Raw genomic sequence first — 27,380 nt, forward strand, 5'->3', positions numbered from 1 at the left:
TGCCAAAGTCAACTCTTAAGATTTCAGTTAATTTTTGTAAATTCATTTCAGAATTCCACCTTAATTCCCACCAGAACACCGTCAACTTTGAAAGAAAACGTTCGTACGAAAACAAAAAAAATCTTAATGCAGTTTTAGGGTGAGAAATGCAAGTCGAAAAGCGAAAAATGTAATTCATAAAAATGCATTTCAAAAAGTAGTTTGCAGTTTTTTAAAAAAATTATTATATCTCCTTACTGTTATACCATTACTCATTACCTAATTTCTTAAACAACTTCCTGCCTTTCTTATTTGAAATTATCAGAAAACGATTTGGAGTCCAAAAACTATAACAAGAGTGTCTAAGGATCCATAACAGGCATGTCTACCACAGGGCATTCCCGTAACGTAATGTAAGGTTATAAAAATAGTTTGGAATTTACTGTTAACAAGATCTATGGATAAATCGATTATCTTCAGTGATTAGATTCTTGTGGGACTAAGAGAAATAAGTGGTAGAAACACATTAGAAAGTCCAACGTCAAAGTAAGTCCAGCCATAGAAATTACACTAAAAGAGACATACAATGGCTTCTGCTGCGCTCAGATCTCTCAGTTGAATCACAGATGAACAGATCATAACCTCTTCCATAAAAGAATAAGTAAGCAACAGTTAAGAAAATATAGACTTAAGAAATATTCTAGGTACAAACCTTAACTAAAGTAGTAAAACGAACTTGATCATCATGGCCAGTCTCGAACCTAAGAAAGCTGAGTAGATGAGTAGTGTACAAGAGAATATCATTAACAAATCATGAAAACCCCAAAAACACTAACAATATGTAAATTTCTTGATTTTTAATTAATAATTTTTGGAACTCCTTAATGCTAAAAAAAATCAATTAAAAAAAACGTATTTTTATCTGTTTGTTGCAGGAATATTGTATAATTCGTTGTTTTTGTAAAATTATTATTATACTTTTAGAACGAGAACATTATTATGCAATGTCACTGGAACGAACAACTTTGTAAAAAATTTTATCACGTGTTCATTATTTAGAAAAATTTCAACATTTATCTCTCTTGTTGAACAGTTATTGATCGAGTATTCCAATGTATTTTGACTAACAATGAAGAGAATATAATATTTTTGGCCACTTCAAACTAAGGCAGGATTCTTAATAAGAGATTATGAAGATTTAGTATACAGCCCACAGATAACAAAACGCTCTACAATTTCACAAACCGCTGAATAAATAAAAATCTGAATATAAATTTTGAAATACCAAAAAACAAATTTTATAACAGTTAATAATTTAGTGATTTTCCTTCGCAAATAATATGTTTTAATGACCCACAATGAGGGTCTGTAATAGTGGAAATATTGAGAAAAAAAATTAAAAGTGTAAAGTAACTATTTATTCAGCGGACGCTACTTCCAACTAGTAAATTAGGTGCCGCGGACAAAGGCAACTAGCTAACACATCTTTATTATAAATTTCTTACATTAACCATAAAACCCATGGCCAAGATCGGAAATTGCACCCAGTCCACCATAAATCTAAGCTTCGCCTCTATCCTCTCGGCTATTTTGGCGCCTATCGAATAAGATTGTTGGAGGCGGCGCATTCAGATTATCAGAAGGGATATGGTATGAATGTGGATGTAGGAAGGGAGAAGGAAGAACGATGACAGCTCAGAAGGATGGCTCTGGGAAATGGCTAGAAGAAGTAAGGAAGTTGAAGTAGAGGAAGAGAAAGACCGGCAAACAGGTGGGAGAAGGAAAACGGCAAGCAGATGGTAGGTCGAGGTCTAAGTGAGCCTAACTGGTGGAACGGTAAGTTTTTGAGACAGGAGGTGACCGGACGGAAATCAGCAGTAGGGAGATCTGAGCTGTGTAGAAATTAGGCAGAATTACTTGTTCTACACAGTAACATTGCATAATTTTTATTCAAACGAATTATTCCAATTTCTGCGCATACATATCAAGATAAATAAGATAACTTACAAAAACTAGGAAAAGGAATTTTGAAAAAACATTTTAGAACTATCTGGACCAACTATTCAACTCCTGTACACCTATTATTGGCAAGAATGTTTCATTAAGAAAAAAATTTTCACATTTGATAAATATAGATGCAAGGTCATTTAGAATTGTTTGTCACATTTTAATAAACCTAGAAATCCTTTTAAATAAACATCATTGTGCTATTAAAATGAAGAAGAGTAGCACACAAAAATTGCCTGCTTTCAATCACAGTCATAATAAAATTTAATTACAAGGTTTTTCATTATTTTTAATAACCACCTAGAAAGGCACTAAACAGTCTTTTTCTATAGTCGTAGTATGTTGCCACTTATCGCAACATATAATTACAATTTTATCACTGACTGTTACTGGCCGCAGTTTCTATCTTTTTAGCTAATTCAGAAGCTACCTCCTTAAATATTAATGGATCCATATTCCTACCTAGCATATATATTATCCACCAATCACCGATATCAGTCTTTCTAGATATTGCATCAGATACTTCCATGGTTACCATCCTGTTACGTGCTCTAAGTAAAATAGGCCTAACTGCTGGACATGTTAGTATAATTACTCTATATATTACTAACATTGTCAACAAAGTAGCTAGTATTATAAACCAAAACCATATAAGTACATAAGTTTTCTCATTAACAATATTCAGCGGTAATACGCATAATGAATCATGTTTCTGAATTGAACCGGATGGACCAAACTTGTGAAATGTACACTTTGTTACTCTCGGAAAAACATATACCATTGGATCCACTCGTTCTTCTTGGGCAGTTTCAGAGAATGACATCACACGTAAACCGTAGGACATAAATTCACCACCGAAGAATTTATTCATCAAATATAGTTGGCCAATTATGTTTATCAGACATAATACTTCGCAAATCCAGTATCTCACAGCGTAGGTGTTGTGTCTCTGAAACAAACAAAATACCAAATTAATGCAATGCAATTCTTGAAATGCATAAATTTTTTTTACAATATTTGTCATTAACTGCGAGATACATAAGCGTAACAAGAACATCCGATGATTTATGTAATACGAATAATATAAAAATAGCAATCACAAAAAAAAAAAAAAAATGAATAAAATAATCAAAAAAATCAAAACTGGTTTAAATGAGACCATTCAGCAAAGGTCCATCATAAGTCGTCAGTACAAGGCACCGAATAAGTAAGTCAGAAGGATTCTTTAAATGATTGCTGCAACCTCCGACGAGGAGTTGACGTGTGGGACCAATTGCAGATTAGAGAATTAAAATGGAAAGTAAAAGGTATATGGAAGTAGAATTTGATTTGCGAGATTTTATGAGGTCTGGAAAGATTAGCAGGAGATTGTTCACATAAAAGAGTGCATCAGTGATTTCGATATACTTTCCCCATAGAATTCATTTTAATGTTTGCCAAACTTAACTTAAATTCTGAATCATGTATCTGCTTCAAACCTACTATCATAAAGCAAACGTTCAATTTTTCATTTGTCGTATAAGCCATCTGCCTTTGAAATTAATTTTTGATTATTAAGGCGCCTCAAAATCTGTTGTCTCAAACGTTGTGATCCTTCTGTTTCAGGCAAGCTGCTCCAAGGATTCATATAAAGATAAAATGTAAGAAACAGATGGATTTGAATTCAAGATCTCCACCATTCTAGTGCATTATATCAAAACCAAGATTGCCAATGGTCTAAAGTAATACTTCAGAATTAGAAGAGAAATCCTCGTACGAGGTGGAAAAGAAGCCAAAATTAGAAATTAATGCTCTTTAATCGTAGAGCCCAAGATCTTTTGTGCAGCGCACGTTTTGATTGACATCTTTTCATTTTTCTTATTTTATTTACTTATTCTTTTATCGTCTAACTCCCACTTAGATCGGCTGTTGTCGGAGGCAGAAGCACATACGTTACAATTTACATTTCTTCTAACAAATTAAAAATTAGCTTCACACAGGATTCGAACTGGCGATCTACTATTTACAAATTCACGCTTCTTAAACACTTCACCATCAATAGCCGCCCCCATAATGTTTTACTACAAGGCTTATAGTTTTCATTAATGATAAACGTAACAACCGAACAGATATCACTGTCTAATTTATGTAAGTAGGTGACTCGCACTTTAAATAATGAGTAACAAAAGGTGTTTTAGATATATGTTTTTTTTTTCGACGTTCTCATTCAGTTTCAATTACACATTGCACTTTATTACACTTTACAGCCTCCAAATGCTCCTTCTTTTCAGGCGCCAAGGTCACTCATTCAATCTGTCGTTAACACATCTTAATAGAATTACTCGATATTTTCCACAAATAGTTCCACCAACAGTAAAAACATAAAAAAATAAAAATAAGAGCTGAAGGTGACACTAAGGTCGTCAAAAAGTTCCTATAGAAAAATGTGTAAACGGAAAACAATTGATGACTCACACGACTATCTGCTACTTCATGCCAATAGCTAACACTAAAATATAACCTTCAAAATCTATCATAATACATAAATTGTTCCTAAAGAAAATTTTTTTTTAATAAAAGTGATAAATACACCTCTGTGTTTAATGAATATAAAAAGATGGCAGAAACTGCAAGGAGCCATTTTGGATAGTGAACAATCCATCGAGTTGTGGTGCATTCGGTTAAGAAGCTTTCAGCCATCTTGGAGTTCAACACTCCTTAACAGTACACAAGAGAGAGGATCGCTTGTTACAAAAAAATGTCGTATTAAAGGGAATCTATTCTTATTCCTTCTCACAGAAGTAACCTCAGTTTTAGTCAATTTTTTTCAAGATAAATTGTAATTTCTTGATGTTGTATGTGTTTGTAATCACTACACCAAGTTATTATTAATACAATCGCAGGAGCTGTTATTCAGAAACTATCATTATACTGAACAATCTGGTGGCACTCTCACATGACGGGCACTAACTGCTTTTTTCCAGATTATAATTTACTCATTTTCTTTACATTCCGAACATTTGGGTCATATTTAATTATTACCAACATTATACAGGTGGTAAAACTGTAAATTCACTAAAATATAACCCAGCTTTTCCTTAGGAAGTATTCTAAAACCCATTTTTCTAAAAAAATGATAAATAAATGTATGCGTGAATAAGTGGTTAGAAGAATATCCTTCAAACTAAGTAGTTCCATAAAATCTCAAACCAGGAAGACGATAGATGTACTTTCGATTTAGGAATTTATTCCAAATTCGGAATTTCAGCCATATACGAGGGTCGTTTGAAAAGTCCGTGCAAAGTCAGAGAGATAGCACCACTGGCGCGTATGGAGGTTATGTTTAGTTAGTAGCATCTCTTGGAAGAACACACACCAAGTTTCAGCCAGATCGGTCTATTTCTTTGTGTTTGGCATTCGATTGAATCGAGGAAGTCGAGTGATTTATAAAAAATGGACGAAAAAGAATTTCTTGTGTTGATTAAACACTACTTTTTGAAAGGCAAAACGCCTCAGGAGACTAAAGAGAAGCTTGATAAACATTATGGTGACTCTGCACCTTCGATTAGAACAGTTTATAAGTGGTTTCAAAATTTTCGGAGTGGCCATATGGGCACAAGTGACGCTGAACGTTTTGGACGCCCTGTTGAGGTTACTACTCCAGAAATCATTGATAAAATCCATGATATGGTGATGGATGACAGAAGAGTGAAGGTGCGTGAGATTGCTAGTGCAATGAATGAACGGGTACATAATATTTTGCATCAACATTTGGACATGACAAAGATATCCGCAAGATGGGTGCCGCGATTGCTCACGCTTGACCAAAAACGAAATCGCGTGAAGTGTTGCAAGGACGGTTTGCAGCTGTTCCAGAAGAATCCGCAGGACTTTAAGCGTCGTTTCGTCACTGTGGATGAAACATGGATACATCACTACACTCCTGAGACCAAAGAACAATCTAAACAATGGGTTACCAAGGAGGAATGTGCGCCAAAAAAGGCGAAGACCGTTCCTTCGGCCGGAAAGATTATGGCGACTGTCTTTTGGGATTCGCAAGGAATAATCCTCATCGACTATCTGGAAAAGGGTAAAACTGTTACAGGTGCATATTATTCATCGTTATTGGACCGTTTGAAAACCGAGCTGCAAGAAAAACGACCACGATTGGCCCACAAAAAAGTCCTTTTCCATCACGACAACGCACCAGCTCACACCTCAGCAGTTGTGGTCGCAAAATTAATGGAAATAGGGTTCCAACTCGTTTCACATCCCCCTATTCTCCAGACTTCCCTTGGACTACTATTTGTTCCCCAATATGAAGAAATGGCTGGCGGGAAAAAAATTTTATTCAAACGAGGAGGTGATTGCAGAAACGAATGCTATTTTTCAGACTTGGACAAATCCTATTATTCGGAAGGGATCAACAAACTAGAGCAGCGTTAGACGAAGTGTATAAGCCTAAAAGGAGACTATGTTGAACAATAAAAAAGGTTTACCCCAAAAAATTAAGTAGTTTTTATTTTTGCACGGACTTTTCAAACGACCCTCGTATTTTGTACATTATATGACACATTAGAGCAAATCCACCAATCTTTTCTCTCAGGTGTGCCCTTAATCGAATTCGCGGACAATTTTTTTCAAATAAAAGTAATCGCCTATTTTTTCAGGCGAGGGCTTAACGTCCAACTACCAATTAAGTTTAAGGACGGGGCGGAAGCAACGCCTTCACTATGGACTTTTTTTCTAATAAAACTAAAAATAGCCAGACGGGAGATTCAAATTGGGAATCTCCCAAATACAAATCCATTATTGTTGTGCTAAACTATCATTTTTTGAGAAACGGTACATGCTGTTAGAATGTTAATGAACAGACAAAAACCCATACCCACACATTTAATACCACTTCGTAAATTTTTCGTTCACAAAGGTCCTCAACTCGGATAATTCCAGTTAAAACCCAAAATCCAATATCTACATGATCGCAGCACCTCCTCTAATTAGTAGAGTCCAAGAAAATGTTTTTTTTTTTGTTCAGTGGCCTACGTACTTTTAGATTTAGAAAGGAATTACCTTGCATCTTGGCAAGTTAGGACTACTACTGGAGTGAAGGAAACCAATCGTAACACAGAGAAACCAGTGTCCTGTGGCCTTGACCTTTAGGTACACTTAAGTTCGCTAATGGCTAAGCCAAGTGTCAACGTCCATAAATGGTGGCATGCGTCACCATTCGTTTAGTTGTAAAAAAAGGGACAATATAATTTCAAGCTTCTGCCAGTACGTGAAATGATGTTCCTATTTTTCGCAGGTCGGTCCGCAGATTTGAAACGGCTGCGTAACGTTGACATAGAGGACATAGCACTGTAAATAAAGTTCTGATATAATATTAACAAGAGTATTGGGTGGAAGGAAGGATGGGTCCATGGAATGTAGCTCATATTTAATCTGGAACAAACTGAGCGTTCGCCTCTAGCAAATAAAAAGCAAATGTATCCGTCTAGCCATCAACAGAGAAGTAAACCATCATCTCTGAAATGCAAGTTCATTTATATGCTATCTTATTTATCACAAGCTAAGGTTTCTATGGCTTAAAAAAAGTACTGGCGAAGCACGAATTTCGCTTATTGCATTATATTTCTTTACAGAGTCAATAACCCGTCTAACGCCTGAAGCAGTCTGAGATCCCCACTTGACTCTGCCCCTGAGTCAATTCATTACTCCTGTATCCACTCACAATGCTCACAAAAGAAGGCTTTCTTAGCTTTATTTTCCCCAGTCTTACTTCGATGAAGCTCTTGCTGTTCTGTCGGCTTCGAATCGTGAGATATTGCCTGGTTTTCTATTCCGCTTGACTACAGTCCTATGTTGCATTTCTCAACACATACAATGCCTCTTTCTAACTCATTTGATGAAGATATTGAGCTACTTATGTTAATCGAGAGGTTAACTTCCTCCATAGCCAACTAATTTCTCGAGCTCCCTCTTGTAACAGCGTTTTGGATGTCTCTTCAGTCTTTTACTTTTTTACTACCAATCTGATCGTCCAGATACGCCAAAAATATTGCTAGTCAGACACCAGCTAAAACACCCTTGCTGCGACTCGGATCACTCTATTCCTGTCTATACCTGTACCGATGAAGTTCAGGTCACAAACGGTGTCCTCCAGAGTGACTCTACTACTTCCTTGCATTTGACTTAATAATGGATTTTCATAAATGATCAGTTTAATGATGATCTTGACATAATTATGATGATGATTAATAAAACGTTTAGCACATTTTCTCTGGCACGCAGTTAACTTATTATAGAGCCTTCAAATGTGAGGAACAACTAAATCATTGGGAAGAAATTGTACTATCAATAAAATATACAAAAAAACAAATTTAGTAACAATTGCTACGGACAACAAAGAACGATTCTAGATCTGTAACCAGGGCTCTGAACCCTAGAATGTTCAAAACATGAAATTTTTTCAATAACAAGTTAAAGAAAGCAGACAATTTTATGAGAAAAATGAAAAAAATACTGATCTGCCATTTTTTATGGAGCCGAAGGGCGTGGTTTAGAAGTACATGTGTGGGCGTGGTTAGTTCACGCACCTGATTGGCTAACCAACCAATCTACTTTTTACTCTTTAATTTCTCACAGCGATTGGACAATTCTTTATTGCTAATTATTAATATCAAAAACACTTTAAATTTTTTAAAATAATTTTTCCCACGTTGGTATTTAATTAAATATTACCAAAAGTAAACGCAATACAAAATTGTCATAATAATGATACTGAACATCCAACAACCTCCTTAGGGACATCCCACATCGTCCCAGTATTAAGCAGCAAGCATTCAAAACTAGAAGTCTACGTATCTGCTCTAAATACTACTCTTGTCTTTCACATCCACCAGGTTACATAATAAAAATTCCTTTTTTTGGAAAATCTCGAGAATAGATAAAACTCAACGTTACCCACAACTTCATATTATGGAAGAGTTTTAGCGATAATCTGTTTGTTTCCCATGAAACTAATCTGAGATTCTCAGTTAATGTAGGAAGAGAGGAGGTAAACAAAAGCAGCATTAAAAAAAAAAAAAAAAATTAAAGTTCCAGATTGAACTTTGCAGCTGGGAAATGCAGTAATTACAAGAAGGAATGGCTAATGCAAACAATAAGATAATTAGCGTTTTTAGAGCAATCACCTGTAATTATTTATATTTCAGGAAGCTTAAGAAGAGCTGTAGAAAAACTTTAATTAACTTGGAAGGCTGGATGGAATACACCTTGGCAAGATACGAACAAAAAGAGGAATTCTAAAAAATTCTTTCCCTGAAGAGATTAAGAGTAAACTTAATAATTATACCTTCAACCACAAACTACTGGCTGGCCATGGACCAACAAAAACTATTTATATAAAAGCTAAATTGCTCCTGCCTATCAACGCAAAAGCACAGTCCAAGTTGCTCATCATCACAGTTGGAGGGTACTCCTCGATAAGTCTTCTTTGAATTGGAAAGAAGTGGCTTCAAACAGAAAGCCAACAACAAATGTTTACATTTTATTTACTATATAAACTCGACAAATTAGAAAATTTGAAATACTTCAAAATATTATATTATATAATAATATAATATTCTAAGAACAATAGTTAACTCTCCCTTATACGTCTCCAATCATACTATACACTCTGATCTAAATATTCCTCCCGTTTCTGAAATAGCCCAATCTCGCTACACAAAACTCCACTCAAATCTACACAGTCATTACAACCCTCTGATCCACAACATGTCTACTACAACACTTCCTTCAAATCCACACATCGCAGACTAGAGCGGCGGTGGCCACGCGACCATCTTAACATACAAAGCCGTTCTCCTAGGATGGTTGCCATGTAAGCTTGCCAACATGGCTTCCATCACTGGATGGTCGTCGTTCTCACCATTCACGCCCTTGGCGCAAATGTATGTGCGCATGTATGTATGTACATATACAAGGTGTTCATTTTAAGACGGCTCAAATGCATTTCATGCTTAAACGGATGATCTGAGCGAAAAATGGTAGAGGAAACATTTGTTGCCCGTCACCTCTAGTTTCAGAATATTGACTTGATTTTAGATTCCTGCCTGCATACGCGGTTGACGCGCGACCAAAAGTGAGGGTTCGCAGTTGAGCCCCATTTTCATATACACCGTTTTAAAGAGTATAAAAAGTTATGAAAGAAACCGGAAACCACAATTCGATATCTTCAAAATTAAAGGTGCTAGGCTATTTCAAAATCTGGTATTTATTAATCATATTTCAATTTTTTAACTAGTTATCAAAGAGAAAGAAGAGCACGCGATAGGTCCTTTTTATGTATTTTTTCATCCCCTTTCTAATAAAAATATTGCCAAGGCAGTAAAGCTAGTATTTTTCTTAATATCGGGAAATAAGTCGTTTTCCGGGTGATTTTTCTAAGAAAAATCAAATGTTAAGAGCTTTAACATAGATGTTCTCAAGCATACACAAAATGACTAAAAATTAATTTTACATCTGTTACAAACAAAAAGATTGAATAATTATTTTGTAATTTTGGGAGAGTTGCGATTAATTACCAAAAAAATTGGAAACCTCCTGCCACATATTTAAGTGATCAGTATCTTTCATTTAAAGGTTCAAACTTATTCCTTGATTTATCAAATAATGCACTTTACTCAACTTGTGAAGCATGTAATGTGCCTTCAAAGGTGCCTCCTCAGATACAGAGAGCAGTTGATAACCTCCTGGCTAACCTGGCTTGCGAGCACGTCAAGCACTATGTTTTGTAATAATGACTGGTTTGGGACATTTGTCAGAGTTTGATTAATCAGTTTAGTTTAGAGAATGTGACTTCTCAAACCAAACTCAGATGATGGCTGAAAGCCCGATCTGTAGCTAATAAATGAGATTAATTAATTAGAAGTAAAGCTCATAAGCCAGAAACGTTGATCTAACAACGAGGGCGATACAATTATAATTAGCAGATGTCGCAGAAAAAGGAAACCTTAAAAGTTTAGTCGGTAAAATAATTTTTTTCCTTTTTGCGATTTTAAAAGAACAGTAACCATTGTTGGGATTGCAGCCAGGACCCACTCATGAGGCCATGATTTATCTTAAAATACATATTATCTAATTTATTGAATTTTATACATTCAAGCACTTAGGATTTCAAATAATTCTTAATAATTTGGAACCATAGTCAGTCACAACATCCTAGACATGACAATAACCAAACTTACTAGAAACACTATTGGTTCAATAATCCACGCAGTCTAAATAGAAAGAACAGGATCCGGGCTGTACGGTCTGGCAACCTTGAACCGGATGTCCTCACGTCACATAGTTTTTCCTTAAACTTTGTATTAACTGTTCCGTAACACGTTCGGCTTAACGCCATCAGCAGAACGTTTCAATGTTCCGAAGACAAGGAAAGTGAAGGGTTCATTGCAACTTTTCTTCACATAATTTCACTTTCATTTTTAGACATTCACAGAACTATTATGGTTATTACTATACTATTTATTTACTTCCTGGCAAACATAAATTGTTATTTACATATTCACATTTACGTTTTATTTTTCAACAAACAAAATTAAATAATTTATTTAATAAACGAAATGCCATTCTTCAATTAATTTTGAAATAAAAAGTTTTGAATCATTTATCGATAAAAAAAAACAAAATTCGCCTGAAATTTAGCGAAAACGTACTCAATTCAATTCTTTAACGATCCTAATTAAAACTGTCCGGTAGGACAGTTGTATAAGGGTTGACCATCAAAAACTGCACGAAAAAGTGTAACGTTGAAAAACACCCAACTTTGACAATTTTTTTCTATTTTTCTATAAAAGATAAAATTCCCAAATTTTCTTTAAATCTTACTCCAAACCATCCTTTATAACTGTAATTTTTTTGCAACCACCCAGATCTAATAGGTTTCGAGAAAAAAGTTGCCGAAAATGAGCAAAAACGGCTTTTTCAAAAAATGTTCTTGTTCTTGTTGTTGTTGTTGTTGTTGTTCTTGTTACCTTTTTTGTAAACAACGTACAGCCTAAACGCGAGAACCGATTTTCATGAATGAGGTGTCATTCGATTCGGAATTTTATGTAGATGTGCCTTTTGGGGGTCTCGGCCATGTACATCGAATGGGAGAGGAGTTAGCCCCCTTTATGTAAGGCCCCCTCCAAAATTATTATTACTAATTATTCTGTAAATCGTGGCCCGATTTTGATAAAATTTGGTAGGATGATAGGGTTAGGGCTCCCCTACCTAACAATAAAGCGACGAACTGCTCTTACACTTGTTAAGGGGAAGTATAGCAATCGTTTCAAATTATCGACACGTGAACCGATTTTCATGAATGAAGTGTCATTCGAATCGAAATTTTGTACAGATTTGCACTTTAAAAGTCTCGACGCTATGCCTCATAAGGAGGGAAGTTTGCCCCACCCAAATAAGGCCCTTTCTAAAACTATTATTACCAATATTTCTACAAAGCTTAGTCCGATTTTGATAAAATTTAGCACGAAGAAGTGATTAAAGCTCCTCTACGTGGCTGTGAAGTGCCATCATGCTCTTCTTACACCTACTAAGAGGAAGTACTGCAATCGTTAAAATTATCAATGAGTGAACCGATTTACATCAATGAATTGTCGTTCGATTCAAAATCTTTGCCTTTTAGCGAGAAGTACTGTAATCGCAGTTTATTTTTCTTGCTCCTCTTAAAAGGAAGTACTGAAATCGCAGTTCAATTTTGCTATTTACGTACAAATACCTTCCTATTTTATTCAAAACGCTTTCTCAAAAAAATGGTTATTGAGGATGGTTTGGGGACCGCAACTATAACCATTCTTTAAAAAGATCTCTCCAGTGGTAGTTACGGTTCCGATTTAACACCTTATCAGGTTATAATGATAGAATAGCTTATTCCAAATTTTAAAAAAATCTGTAAAGCAGACGTAACTTTGCTAATAGACAAAAAGGAAAATCTATCCAAAAGGTACAAAAATCTCCTTAACAAAAACTTACAGTTTAAAAAGTTAAGTATAAGGGTTGATTAAACGCCAAAAGGTACACAAATCAGCAAGTACCCAACATTTCATTAACACTTCATTGATATTATTTAAGTAATTTTACCGCATTAATTTTCATTAATATTTTTTAAGAATTTATTAGATGTCACATACCCTTATGCTGGCCAGTTCATTCATAATAGTTATAATTGTGATAAAATGTATATTATATCTTCGTATAAATAGGTACTTTATTTTAACTCTATTCCAAATTATTCTTCTGATTTCTCTTTAATGTGCCCTTTATTCTGAAGATGTCACATATACATGCATGTTAAATTAGAAAAAGACAAATTTAGAGTCGGCTACTGTTTAAATTTGAATCACGGAGGATTTAAAACAATATTTCAGTCTTGAATTCGTCTTACCGAAATATTCGTGAGGACAAATAACACACAGTTAATAACAAGTAGATTATTCAACATTATTTATTCATTTCTCAATTGTAATTTAATTTAGTTCCCCTAATTTTACTTATGGTAAAATACTGGAATAATTAGCTGTCCTAAAAATATGCATATCTTACTTACTTTATATTACATATATACAACATTGTGGGAAGAACACCTAGATGGAGAATGTAATTGAAGAAAACTATATTATTTGCGATAAAGCCAGATAATTATTACCTATTATTATAAACGTTTGACTACTACATAAAATAACAATTACTTTGATCGAAGAATGAACTTAAACCGACGATTTTTATTTAAAAATAAAAATAAATAAATAAAATCATTGATGTAAGTTGGTGTGAGCAATTTTTAAAAAAGTTTATGAATTTTTCAGCCTCATATTTTTTTATTTTTTATAACGTTTTCTTTTTCACCTGTAATCAATAGTTTGATTATTATAGATAAATAGATATTACAGTCAATCTAAGTTAAATGGTGTGCTACTTGAACAAATATTTTGTAGATGAAAATGGCCAGCATTAGGGTATGTGACAGCTAATAAATTCTTAAAAAATATTAATGAAAATTAATGCGGTAAAATTACTTAAATAATATCAATGAAGTGTTAATGAAATGTTGGGTACTTGCTGATTTGTGTACCTTTTGGCGTTTAATCAACCCTTATACTTAACTTTTTAAACTGTAAGTTTTTGTTAAGTATTGGATAAGCAACTATTTATTGCCTGGTAATCGATGATTCAAATAATGCAAGTGTAACTCACAATCTTTTGACTTTTTATTATTCCCATTATGACTTTACGATTGCTATTAGATTCTGAGTAATGAATTCAAACTTTAATGACTAATTAAATTCTTTAACATTTCATTCATTCGTATGACTGATCTTTATTTTTGTAAATTCATTTTTTTTCACTTAAAGCATACATTAAAATTTTTCCATTTTCCATTAAAATATTGGGAATATTCATCAGATTTTTCTTGTTATTTATTCATTTTTTATGCATATTTTGTGTAAATGGATTTATATTTATTGCTAATGTATTCATTATTATTTATATTTATTCCTTTTATTTAACTACTTCCGTGAATATATACGATACTTTTTATTTCTGTTTCCTGTATCGTTTCAATCTTGAAACAAATCTAAACTGGTTGTTGAGAATGTGTTAGGTTGGCAGTGCTGGCTAGTATCTTCGATCTTATCCATAGAAGCACGCATATTTACAGCATCCCATCATCAGAAGTAGACTAATCAGATTGGAAATTTTATTGTTATTGGGCAAAAATAAATTAAACTTTCTTCTTTCAAGACTACGCCAGGAATTTTTTCAAACTTATGTAAGTTATCCCACTGTTACTTAATTTTTGTTTTTATTTTTTCTTTCTCTAGAGGCGTTATTGTAATCGTAAAGATTCTAGGTTTTGAGTACACCATAAATAAGATTTTGATCAAAATTGGTCAACCTGAATTACTACTTGATTACACAAATTTTTCAGTATCTGACTTTCTCATCATAAACAGCTCTGACATTTTTCTTTTAACGTGTTTTACTAATTGCATATATGTTTTACCTATAACTTTTTATTGAAAAAATCTATTTTTGGTTATTTCTTGAAGAGTGGGGTGGTACCTTTTTCCCAAAATTTTCTGCACTGCCACCAGTTTAAATTTTATAAAAATCGAAATAATTGAATAAATTTCTAAATTTAAGGAAAATCGGTAGAACAGAAAAGACATTTAATTGAATTGACTTTTTACACTATTTTGATATTTTTTCAAAATACGGCTCCTAAATTTTATTGAAATATAGTACAGTGATTAGAAAAATTTAAATTTACAACTTTTATTTGAAATATTTATCCCCGAAATTAGATTAAGGGCGCCTCAAATTAATCAGTGATTTCGTCTTCACTACGTTACCGTGTCGCACTACACTTGCTTGTCAATAAGTAATGAATGAATCAGCAAGTTTTGTGGTAACGTAAGTAAAGACGAAATCTCTACATAAAACTTATTAGGCTACCACTAATAAAAGTCCAAAATCGATCAAAGATACAATAAACTAGCGTGCAACGACCTATAAATCAAAGTTACTAAATGTATGGTTTGGTTACGTATGGTTCACTCAACTTCACGTACTTCGAGAAATCGAAAAAACATCAGCTGGCAACGAATTATGGAATGCCTCTTTTAGAAAGAAAAATATCTTCAAAACCCTATTTAGTTAGTTCGAAAGTGAACAGATCTGCCAAAAGAGCCGCCTATGCAGTGCTGCTAGCTTATGATTGGTTATTGCCGAACATTGTCATGCATAGGATTTTAAATGCATTCGACTAACATTCTAGCGCCCTTAGCTTCTTCCGTTGGACATAACCTACCAGTTGACACCATCAATATTCTAAAGTAAACAGTGGCACTGATCGTATTTTCCTTTTTTATCAACTTAAGTTAGATAATAATTATTCTAATCGAAAGATTTGGCCAAATTTTCTAATTAAGAACTTTAAAAATGAATTCTGTCAGGAAAATACATACTAAACGCGTTCAAAATTTAAAGTAAACAAATAATTTAAAGTCATCCAAGGAGAATACGCCTCTATGCAAGATTTAAAACGTGATTCAAGGCTAAAAATGCTGAAGGTCGTGCTACCAATACAGCAATCGCTGAAGATAAGGATTTATTCCTAAATTAAAGTTCAACTTGTTCCAGGCCCTTAAATGGAACAAAAGGCTGCGCGCATATAACTCAGCCCTATGGAGTCCTGACATCTCAATTTTGCAGAAATAGTTCTACACAGAGTATATTACTGTAGGCTAGTGGACCTCGGCTTTCGCCAAACTGTAATTTCAGAATGTTAAAAATTGAGAGAACTAGGGCGCCTCGCTAGTCAAAAGCGCAGCGTTTAAGGACTGAAAGATTTTGAGAGCACAAGGGAGTTGGTCAGCATGTTGTAACTCGCATGGGAGCACTCTATGGCTGATATTATGAAGGCCCTAGAGGAGTTTAGCATGTTAACCACTGAAACAGGAGATAGCTGGAGGGAACAGATCCAAACAGGTAACCTGAAGGAGAAGACTATGAAGAGCATCTTCCAATAAGTTTAACTCTCTATAAATTCGATGCAGAATAAGCCTTCATTATTTTTTCTTGCTTTTGCTTTTAAATCCTGATCAATTTTTTTGTATGCGTTTATTTATGCTAAAATCAGCGCGTTAGCGTTATAAGTAACAATGGTAACATTAGAATAAACAAATGAAGCAAACGAGTGGAGAAGTTACGCAGTGGTAACACTCCAAAATATTAGGCTATTAGTCGCTCTCTTCACTTGAGAGAAGGTCACGAGGCCACTGTCTCTTAAGGCGACTTGTCGGGTTGTCAGGAAGAATTCTAGAAGAAAGATTTTTAGCTAGAGGATTTATATGAGATTGCAGGTTGAAGTGGAGTTTTCTGTATCATGTTTTAGCAACTTGTGTGACAAAAGGAATGTTAAGGTCAGTTTGTATAGTTAGTTGGAGGCATAAAATGGAGCGTTTACAATAGTTCGAAGTATATTAGACTAAAGAAATTGAATCCTTTGGAGATTGGAGCGTTTGGTCGAATCCCATTCGCCCAGATGGGTTTCAAAATAGAAAGTATAAATCAGTCTTTTGTTGTCCAGGAAGAGTTTTGATCTATAGTCTAAGAGTCTTTTAAGTAGTCGACAGCGCCTGTTTAGATCTGTTCTTTTTAGTCTAGTGTGGGGGTTCTCACAGAAATGAAATTATTTGTGGTCATTCCTACAGGCAACGTAAAGTATTAACCTGTGACACTGAAATTGTTTCCAGAATCTCTTTTCTTAAATATTTACCAATAGTCAAAAGCCTGTCTCAGCCACGTGGATATTGTTGCAATTTATTTTTAATTTCATAAATTTTATAATTTCCTCCGCCTACAATGTGAGTATTGTGGCAATATATAACTTCAAGTACAATAATGTAATTATGTAAGTGATAAATAATGGACAAACAACAACATTCAACCATATTTAGTGGGGTACGTGTCAGACAGCTAATCACAACATTACTGACATACACATACATGAACACCTTTATTATAAACACAGCTGTGTACGTGACAGTATGTGAACACTATTAGCGTCTCCCTTAAAACACTCCTCTACAGATCATTCTAAATCTACATATTTATGTTTACATGCTCTTCCTTTCTAGCCTACTCGGATGTTGGTCTTATCTAGTGAGAGCTGCTAGTTCGTGTATTACATGCCAAGTATGTAATATTTTTCAATATCAAGGACAACCAGTTCGTTACGCTTGGTCAACTCGTAACCGAAAAAAAAACACACAGGAAAAGAGTTCCAACTGAGTAACTAATGGACTGCACAGCTGTATGGAGGTTACTAATCCCTAGAATAACTTTTTACAAGTCATGGAGGATTACCACTTCAAATTATATAGACACGTCCTTAAAAATAAGTCCCTTTATATCTTTAAATTGAAGTTATTCATAAGTCATTTAAAAAATAATATGGATTAATTTAAAACTAGCAACTACATAGCACTAAGCTTCAACAAATAATTAAGCTACCAATATAAACATGATTGGAATATATAAAATGTACAATGTGCCACTCCCAAAGTAATATTTATTCGTCGCCAAGAAATTCGCTGATTGGTGTTGTCAGGAAGTGATCATTAGAAGCTGACCCAGAAATTGAAGCTTTTCGTTGTGATATAGAATAAATCGTTGACGAATAAAATATTCAAAATCATTAAGGATTAAAATATAGTATGGAACCATTGGTTTTATTCGGCAAAGAATTTTGCAATAATTGAAACATTCGAATGCAAGGCAGGCATACAAGATGGTATTTGTCAAAAAATAATTTCTAAATGATAAGTCAAATTGAATAATAAAGCTTACTGAATAACTTGCCTGGAGTCAATGGTTATGAAACTTCAACGAGACAGAAGCTACCAATACAAAAATTATAGTTTAAACTGCAGAAAAACTAACAAAAAGCTGAGTGAGTACTTTAATCGACAATTTCTGGAGAAAATAAAGGGAATCCGATGCAGAAAATTATGTAGGACTATTCAGTAAGCTCCGGGATATTAATAAAACCTAGAAACACCTAAAACCTAGTTACCTAGAAACAGATTCATATATTCCTTTTTTTTATTTGATTGCGAACTGTGGCAACATATAATAATAATATGTCCACGTTATGTGGTAGAAAGGAAACGAATGTTTGACGACATATACAGGTATTTAGATGCACCATTTCGCTACGAAGACATAATATTCTCCCCCAACATCTATGTGCTTAAATCTGTAGCAGAGCTAGCAAAGAAATATGAATGTATTTAAAAGATTAGAATGAATGGAAGAAAATGATTAGGGAAGGATTACGTGATTTTAATTTCGGTTAAGCTATAAGTATGGCAGGAATATAGAGTACTGATCCATCCATTAGTTGTAGTTTATGTAAATAGTTGTATATAGTAGAGGAATGTTGTGTGAAGCGAATGTATTTATAAGTAAGAATGGAGAGTGAGTGATATTCTAGTGATAAGCAACTAGACGATACAGGCTGTATGGCGAAAGCCAATGCCAAAAAAAAATTTGTGGCAATGAACATTTTTTAATTCTGCAACCTATTAATACCATCAATGACTGTGCCATTTCTGGGCAAGAATTTCTCGAAAATGGGTGCACAAAACTTTATAACACATATCTCCCTTTTTTAGCTTCAATTCTAACTGGGCCCTCAAGAGTAGTATTTCTTATGGTATTTTCTATTTATTTTTATTTTATTTGAGGGGGAATTTAAAAATGGAGCCCGATGGTTGGCTGTAGGAGTAACAACTCTTGGTATGGGGTCCTCTAGAAAAAGATGTACATAAGATGTAGACAGAATAGGCGAAAGGATTATCGGTGGACAGACTACAGCAGGTTGCAGAGTCCATAAGAAGTACTCCTCGTCGAGAACAGCGTTCTGACAATCGCCTCACTCCTGACAAAATAGCAGAAATTCGCCCAGCAGAGTTGGAGTACGGAGCGCCAAAGCTAATGAACTCTTCGGAGAGACGACTAAATAAAGAACTAACTAGCTAATCTCACTACAGAATAAAACTTACAAACTACATTTCGGAGACTATAATGAGGAGAAAAAAGGTAAACCACGAACATACTGGTGAATTATTTGCACAAATTTCTTAATTTCACTGTGGGCGCTTTGATCTTCTACCTTTCAACTCCCACATATGTCCTAAATTAATATTTGTAGAGCATAAGTGAAGCATTTAGTTCTATAAGATGTTAAGGCGAGTAAAATCATCGTTCAATTACGTTTCTTTTCGTACTTAAGAACGTATAATTTTCAGATTGAAAAAATTATAATTACACGTTGGAGACTACTGCGTCATTGTGGTGGTCAAAGTGAGAACCTGGATTCGCGCAGTATTTACTAAATGTTTTAGTTTTAATTTGTTTATTAGCAAGACTCGTGAGATAAGCTTCTTTCCAATGAAGGAAGTATTCATGTGAATTAAGTTGCGATATTACATAACTCTTTCAAAATAAGAATATCAAAGGCAGTATAATTACACAGATATTTTTGCTCCAGATTGCATTCTTGACTGTAATACAGGTGTTTGTATATCTTCGTCCTTGAAATAGTGAATAATTATTATTTTTTTAGTATTTGTCAACAATTCTCTAACCGTGCGTTTCATTTCTATGGACAAAGTGAGAGGTTTGAAACTGAAGTCTCTTAAAAGATCGATAGTTGAGGCTCTGAGAGATAATAAGTGAGAATGAACATTGGAATTACAATAGTAGGTCGAGTGAATTCTTCTGAGCAGGTCAAAAACTATTGGAAAGATTTAAATCGATTAGTTACAACAAAAAAGGTTGGAATTTTTGAAAAGAAAATACTAAATTAACGAGAAGCCTAATTTGAAACGTCGCATAACTATTTTTACAAATTTGGTTACTGTTTTAATGACCTAAACATTACTTCCCAGATGAAAGAACCGCACATTATACTAAGTTGTAGCTATAAAGTTAAATACAGATTAAGAACAGTTCAAGGACATACTGTAGATCTTCCTGAGTGTGACGAATATTCGTAGTTTAATAAACCTTGAAGTTATTTTTGAGGAATTTAGATAAAGGCGAAAATTCTGTTAAGTTGTGATCCATTAGAGAGATTTGGTGGTGCCCAAATCAAACATAAATTTGTGCTTTCTGCTCTTTTATTTTTGATTTACTGTTCATACTACACACAGAGTCTGTTTTTCTAACTTTTCGATGAATAAGTAGTTTCCGGTTTCAAATTTCCAGTAAAATTTCGACGTAGAAAGTATAGTAGTCAAGGCCTCTGTGTCCATCACCATAGTAACAAAAAGTATTTTTAGTAAAATCTAGTTTGAATATTCATTCACATGGCTTTTTCTTAGAAATCTCAAGGTTCTAACTTGTGTTAATATTCCTCATCTCCGAAATTTGAGTCATATTTAATTCTTAAAAACATTTAAAAGATTATAACATAACATTAGACTGTTTCTTAGAAAAATAATAAAAGAAAAAATTATAAGTCTATTAGTATGAGTAATGCAAAATATGAAGTATACGTAAGGCTTAAGAGCCATTTTCCAGCTAGTAAACTTGAGTAAGGGGCATTTCCGGTTCAGGAACTTTCTTCAAAAAACCAATTTATGGACACATTTAACCTCCCCTAACAGAATACAAGAGATAGGACCGTAGTTTGCTGAAGAATGCCACTTTATAGAAAAATATTATAAATTTATCTGTTTATTCATTAAGGGTCACTTTCTGTCGGCTGATACCCACATTCTTCATATCTGAAGATTTAGTTTCACATTATATTTTATATAATATAGGCGGCAAAAACAGTTCACACACAAAAAATAGCGATTTAGAAGCCAGTCACCTTCCCTCCTAAGTGCTCTTTTGCGATATTATTTGAAAAATGTTTTTTCTAAAAAAGATTAAACTTCGAAAACTTATAGAAATCATTGAAGCTTATTTCAAAAAAAAAAAAATCTGAAAAAACGATTCACTATTACTTCCGTTAGACCATATTGTCTAGGTTGGTGTCCTAGTTAGTGTCTCCTAAGCGAAATATTTCATTTCGACTTTCTGCGATTTTTTTTTTTTATTTGAGGTAGGCAAAACAATTTTAAAAATAAATTTAGTCTAATTCAAACGACCTCAATCCGGATACTCAGGGCGTAACCTTTAACACCGAAAATCTGAAAGATTAAAATATCATCTCTTAGTAGTGCAGCAAAAGCGGAAGACAACATGGCGAAGAAGCATCACGAGATTATGCGTTTTGTCTGAAAGTTCACAGGAGGCAGACAGGAAGTATTCCTGTGATGTTATTTCTTTAGATATTGTGTTCAAACATAAACACAATGCTCTTCCTCCCACCCGGAGAGAGAAGGAGACCTGAACGCTAAAACGGTGTTTCCCATCTCGGCGTTCTCACAACACACATATCCGGTGAAAACGGAATATAACTTCCGCACTTACGCTGCAAATTATCACAAAAAATGCTAGGTTAAATAAAACACATAATCTCATATTATAAAATCATCAAACACAAGAAATAAGATAGAAAACAATGCGTGGGCCGATCAAGGAAGCAGTGGGCGGAAGTTAGGTTGGTAGTAACTCATTCACTTACATCATTACCAGGCTGTTTCTCAAATTCTTATAGATTATATATTTTATACTGAATCTAACAAAATTAAGCAGTTACTGAGGGAGAACACTAACATCACCTATCTTTTCCCAAGTTCTTTATTTCTTCCCCAAATTGTCCAATAGTTAGAAAACTTTCCTTAATTGCTATAAAAAGGCGAAAACTCCTAAAGTGGAAGACATGTCTTGTGATGTAATCCCAGACTTGTCCAGCTTTGTAAACTGAACACGTATTCAGTATCTAGGATCAATTTTAGAGCGAAGTGTAGCGACCCATAACACCAAACACAAATTTACTGTTTTTTTTTTTTTTTGCGTTTATTTATGCTACAATCAGCGCGTTAGCGTAATAAGTAACAATGATAACAGAGTAACAAATGAAGCAAACGAGTTGAGAAGTTACCTAGTGGTAACACTCCAAAACATTAGACGGTTAATCAATCTCTTCGGTATTAGGATACAGAAGACTGGAGGAAGAGTACTGCGACGAAGAGTGAAGGCGATGTTTTGAGACTTACATCTCTTCATCTCTTGAGAGATCACGAGGCCACTGTCTTTTAAGACGTCTTGTCGGGTTGTCAGGAAGAGTTCTAGAAGAAAGATTTTTAACTAGAGGATTTATGTGAGATTGCAGGTTGAAGTGGAGTTTTCTGTATCGTGTTTTAGCAACTTCGGTGATAAAAGGAATGTTAAGGTCAGCATGTATGGTCAGGTTGGAGGCATAAAATGGAGCGTTTACAATAGTTCGAAGTATTTTAGACTAAAGAAATTGAATCCTTTGGAGATTGGAGCGTTTGGTCGAATCCCATACGCCCAGATGGGTTTCAAAATAGAAGTATAATCAGTCTTTTGTGGTCCAGAGAGAGTTTTGATCTATCGTCTAAGAGTCTTTTAAGTTGTTGGTAGCGTCTGTTTAGTTCTGTTCCTTTAAGTCTAGAGTGGGGATTCCAAGAAAGTCTGTGGTCTAAATGAAGCCCAAAATAGTGGGATTCACAACTGGAAGAGGTATTAGGATACAGAAGACTGGAGAAAGAGTATTGCGACGAATAGGGAAGGTGATGTTTTGAGACTTACATTAATCTTAATAGCCCATCTCTTGAACCACCGTTCTAATGAGGAGAGATGTGATTGCAGATTTTTCTGTGGGATACACAGAAGTTTACTGGGTAAAATGGTTCATATAAATCGTGAAAAGTTAAGATGTTTACTTTACAGAAGTAATTTAATGAGAATCTGCATGAGAAGAATGAGCTGGCTCCCTCGCTCGCACTGGCCAATTAAAACATGTATTTTTCTTTCAGAAGGAACTCTTAATTCTCGGTTGAAACAACATTCTTTTTACTTTAACAAGACAAAAAAGAAAAGCAAATAAACTAATTACTGAAAATGCTTATAAAGGACAAAGGGAACTAACATATAATATATAGAGAGAACTCTCTCTATGAACATGTACTCGATGGATCTTCTCTTTAAATTAGAAACGCACTTTTTTCATGGGTCAGGAGAATTGCAGTTTAAACATCGTAAGTGCCACTTCAACACAATTTTTCTCGTTTTTCTCAAATAGTCCTGTGACTTTAAAGGATATCTTTTGGATTTCCACAACGTATCTTTTTTACTTTACTTTCATTTACTTCTCAAAAAATAGACACAATATTGTTATAGCGCAGAGTTCAGTTTGTAAATAATAACATTTAATTGTCCGTTTTGATATCCCGCTGTGTACGAAAAAAGTCACATTTTCCTATGTTATTAAAAGTTCAATAGAACATTAAAAAGTAAATGTGTTCATTAAAATTCAGAAACACATTAACCATTACAACGACTTGTTTCATTATTTATTCAAAGTAAACGAGTATTTATCAAATATAAGTACCAATGGCAGAATTTGAGAGGTTGTCCTTGAGAAGATATGCAAAGAAAAGCTGTTAACCGTTCTAGATTCTTACGAGTGCCTGAGATTGTGCTCCAATCGGTAGTAAATAACCCTTCTAAAAGGAGTTTTGAGTTACTTGTTGCTCAAGATGATTCTGCTAGCCCATTTAAATTTTCTTAAAGCGAGATTTAAACAATGAAGTCAATTAAAAAATATTTCCAAAGAATGGTCGTTCCTAATTGGTGTGGTGGAAATAGCACTGCCATGTGTAGATTTTTATATTTTTCTTTTTTGAAATAATACCATTTAAGCGAACTTTTATAATTATGACGTCAATTATCATTTGTGTCAATTACCTTTTTCAAGGCCATTAACAGTGCTTTAAATAGCAGTACATTTGAATCTTAAAAGAGAGATATGCATTGAAGAAAGATTCGCAAGAGTTTTGGGAAAAGTTAAATACTAGCAACACCATTTAGGACTAAAACTAGTGAGGATCAAAATAATAAAATAGGAACTTCATCTTTACGCCAACGTTTCGGACAAATTTATTGTTTTTCCTGAGGGTTTGGATATTACTGACATCACCTCATACTACAGCGATATGGGACAAGCTCAGCATCCAAAGAGATGAGAGTATTAGGCAGGGGCTTGGTCGTCTTATTAATAGAAAGAGAGAAATCATTGGCAACAACATTTCCGGAATGAAGCAGATTCAGTTTAAATTGGCTGATGACATAGTTCTCTACCAAGCTACACATGTAATAAAACACATACCATATCGGTACCGTTATCCACAGAGGTCACAAATCAGAGCATAACGAAATGAAAGTTTGAAATCAAGAGGCCTCAGAAATTGGCAACAGTAAATTTTACGAAATAAAAAAAAACTATAAGAATAATTACATAAAAACATGTTTAAAACGTAAAATATAAAATAAAATAAGAAAGATATTTTGTGACTACATAAATCAACAAACAAATGTATTCTTAATTATTTTTGAACGATAATAATAATAATTAAAGACATTATATTTTATTATTATTGCCTTTAGATTTAATTGTTTTAAAGTTAAAAACATGCAAAAACAGATAAATGAAATTAAGAAAACCATTAAACCAAACAATAGCAATGCCTTAATGCTCTTATTTTGAAGGATTGTTATTGTTTGTGATGGAATTGACTATTAAGATATTACCTTGATGTGCCTCAGGAGATAATCCATCAGGATTTTCTTCTTTTTGCATTTCTCTTCGTCATGACAGATGCCAACATTCATGCCCATAACAATCGTTCTCATTAGACCTCCTTCCCAAGCGTCCCATAACCATTTTGGTGTATAACACAATATAGCTTGAAAGAACAATACAAAACATACCCACTGATAGTATGTATAATACTTCTTAGCATCTTTCTCACCAAAGTCATTGCTAACACCTGGATGAGCAACTTCAGTGCCTACTTGCCTTCTAAACGCATCTGGCATAGTGAATGTCGATGTAATCCAACAGTATGTGTTAATCGGACGAGCTGGTAAACCATCAACAATGCACTGTATTGGATTGCCAACATATTGCGTGGCTGTGACTATCAATGAACATGCTAATAGCATAACTGTTGTAAATAGATAATGCAGCCTAAATATAGCATTGTCTGTAACTACCGGTTGTAACTTGAAATAATCTTTCAAACCGCCGAGAAGACGCAACATGGCTGTTCACACAATTCTCACTGTAATAGGTAGACACACTCTACAGTCAGTTTGTGAGTTGGACGCTAGACTGCCAGCATACAACTCCCCTCCACCCAACTTTGGCTCATCCCCTCTCTAGTTTCCCTTCTCACAATTTATTGAGGGTCTTTCTTCCCCTCTTAACAACAATCCCCCTCATTACACCCTACTACCTGTACGTGACCAACCAGGTAAATACTATCGCTCAAATGTCTTATCTTTCTATAGTTTTGAACGTAAATAGAACTTAGAAAAAGAATTCCCAAAGTATTGTACAAAAAACAAAAAATATATAAACGCGACTTTTAAACCAATTAATGATTGTCCTTCCAATTTCTTTAGTAACAGTATAACCATTTGTCACTTATTTAATGTACCCATAAAACTTGGGAGAATGACCAAATAAATTGACTTAATAAAATTCTAACTGGGTTCTGAAGCAAACATCTTCCTAAGAGCTTCTTATAACCCACTATCAGGTGATGGTTAGTGTTGTCTGTAACGAGAGAATATTGTCCGGAAGTCGGCAGTGCACTGAAAAAAGCTCCGGGTGCAAATTTACTCTGTTGTTGACACGCAGTAAATTGAAATATATAAATGAAAGGAATAATATAAAAAAAAGAGTTGAAACATGAGGACTAAGAGTTGTTAAACTTGATCCTCAAAGAGAAAGAAGAGGTCAGCTGCTTCTGATTAAAGGGATGACAGGTTCAAAATGAGGAGTGCCAGAAGAATTAAATCTATACAAACATTAACCAACCACATCCAGATTCTTCCTTGTATTCTCTTATTGTGTATATTGTAATAGAGTCGCCAAACATCAGAACTTTAACTTCAATATTATACGTTACAACGACCAAGACTACAAGAAAAACTGCAGATTCACTGACGACGAATTATGTATATTGCAATGCGTCTTAGAAAGAGGAATACATTGTTGAGAACAGAATAGTCGTTACTGTTCGGTAGTTCGCCAAATGAAACCTAACAGCCGTTATGCCTTATTTTTAATATGTTCCTAAAAGAAAATCCACTGTTCTAAATATATTTGGAGTTACTCCGTAGAGTGGAAAGATATTTTAATTTAAAGTTGTAGCTACATAAACAATTAAAGAGAGCCTTGAGGAGCCCTATTATGTTGAGTGACATAAGGATCACATGTAAGATTCTAATTTCACATAAAGAGGACTTTATTCAAAATTGGATTCCAGCGAGAAACCACCCAAATCCGTAGTCTCTTTTTGTATTCCAATAAGATGTGGACCGCCTTTTTTATCGGAGGTCTGAAGTTAGTGCAAAAGTGAACTAGTATGAAGGTCCACTGAGAGGAGAAATAGTACAGAACGAAAGACAGAGCAGTAAATTTAGTTTTTGGAGGCTTGCCTTTTATAAATCCGTGTCGATTCGAAGTTCTCTGTTTGAAACTGCAAAACACCAACTCACACATTCTACTCTCAGTATCTTTGGCTTTAAAATCTAGTCTGAAATTATTAGAAATGCAAACAGTCTTAAAAATTATTGCATGGCAAAATTCAGGGCAATCTGGATGCCATTGAGAATTCTATAAAAAAGGA

General features: G+C 34.2%; 1 protein-coding gene across 1 annotated transcript; it reads right to left on the reverse strand.

Annotated features, from left to right (window-relative positions):
* Window positions 1-915: 915 nt before the first annotated feature.
* Window positions 916-25,872, reverse strand: ogre (optic ganglion reduced). Its single transcript, XM_074138565.1, has 2 exons — window positions 25,273-25,872; window positions 916-2,935 (listed from the first exon to the last, which is right to left on the reverse strand). Exons 1-2 carry the CDS (start codon window positions 25,783-25,785, stop codon window positions 2,363-2,365), a joined length of 1,086 nt encoding a protein of 361 aa, XP_073994666.1. The 5' UTR covers window positions 25,786-25,872; the 3' UTR covers window positions 916-2,362.
* Window positions 25,873-27,380: the final 1,508 nt, after the last annotated feature.

The sequence above is a fragment of the Rhodnius prolixus genome, unplaced genomic scaffold, assembly GCF_049639745.1.
Source record: "Rhodnius prolixus isolate KJV_2025 unplaced genomic scaffold, Rpr scaffold_1, whole genome shotgun sequence".
Classification (NCBI taxonomy): domain Eukaryota; kingdom Metazoa; phylum Arthropoda; class Insecta; order Hemiptera; family Reduviidae; genus Rhodnius; species Rhodnius prolixus.

What these genes read in the sequence shown, in the direction of transcription:
- ogre (XM_074138565.1), bottom strand. Translation starts at nt 25,785, where the DNA reads ATGTTGCGTCTTCTCGGCGGTTTGAAAGATTATTTCAAGTTACAACCG. An exon ending in ATCTCCTGAGGCACATCAAG is followed by an intron (nt 2,936 to 25,272) that starts GTAATATCTTAA and finishes TGTTTGTTTCAG; the next exon opens with AGACACAACACCTACGCTGT.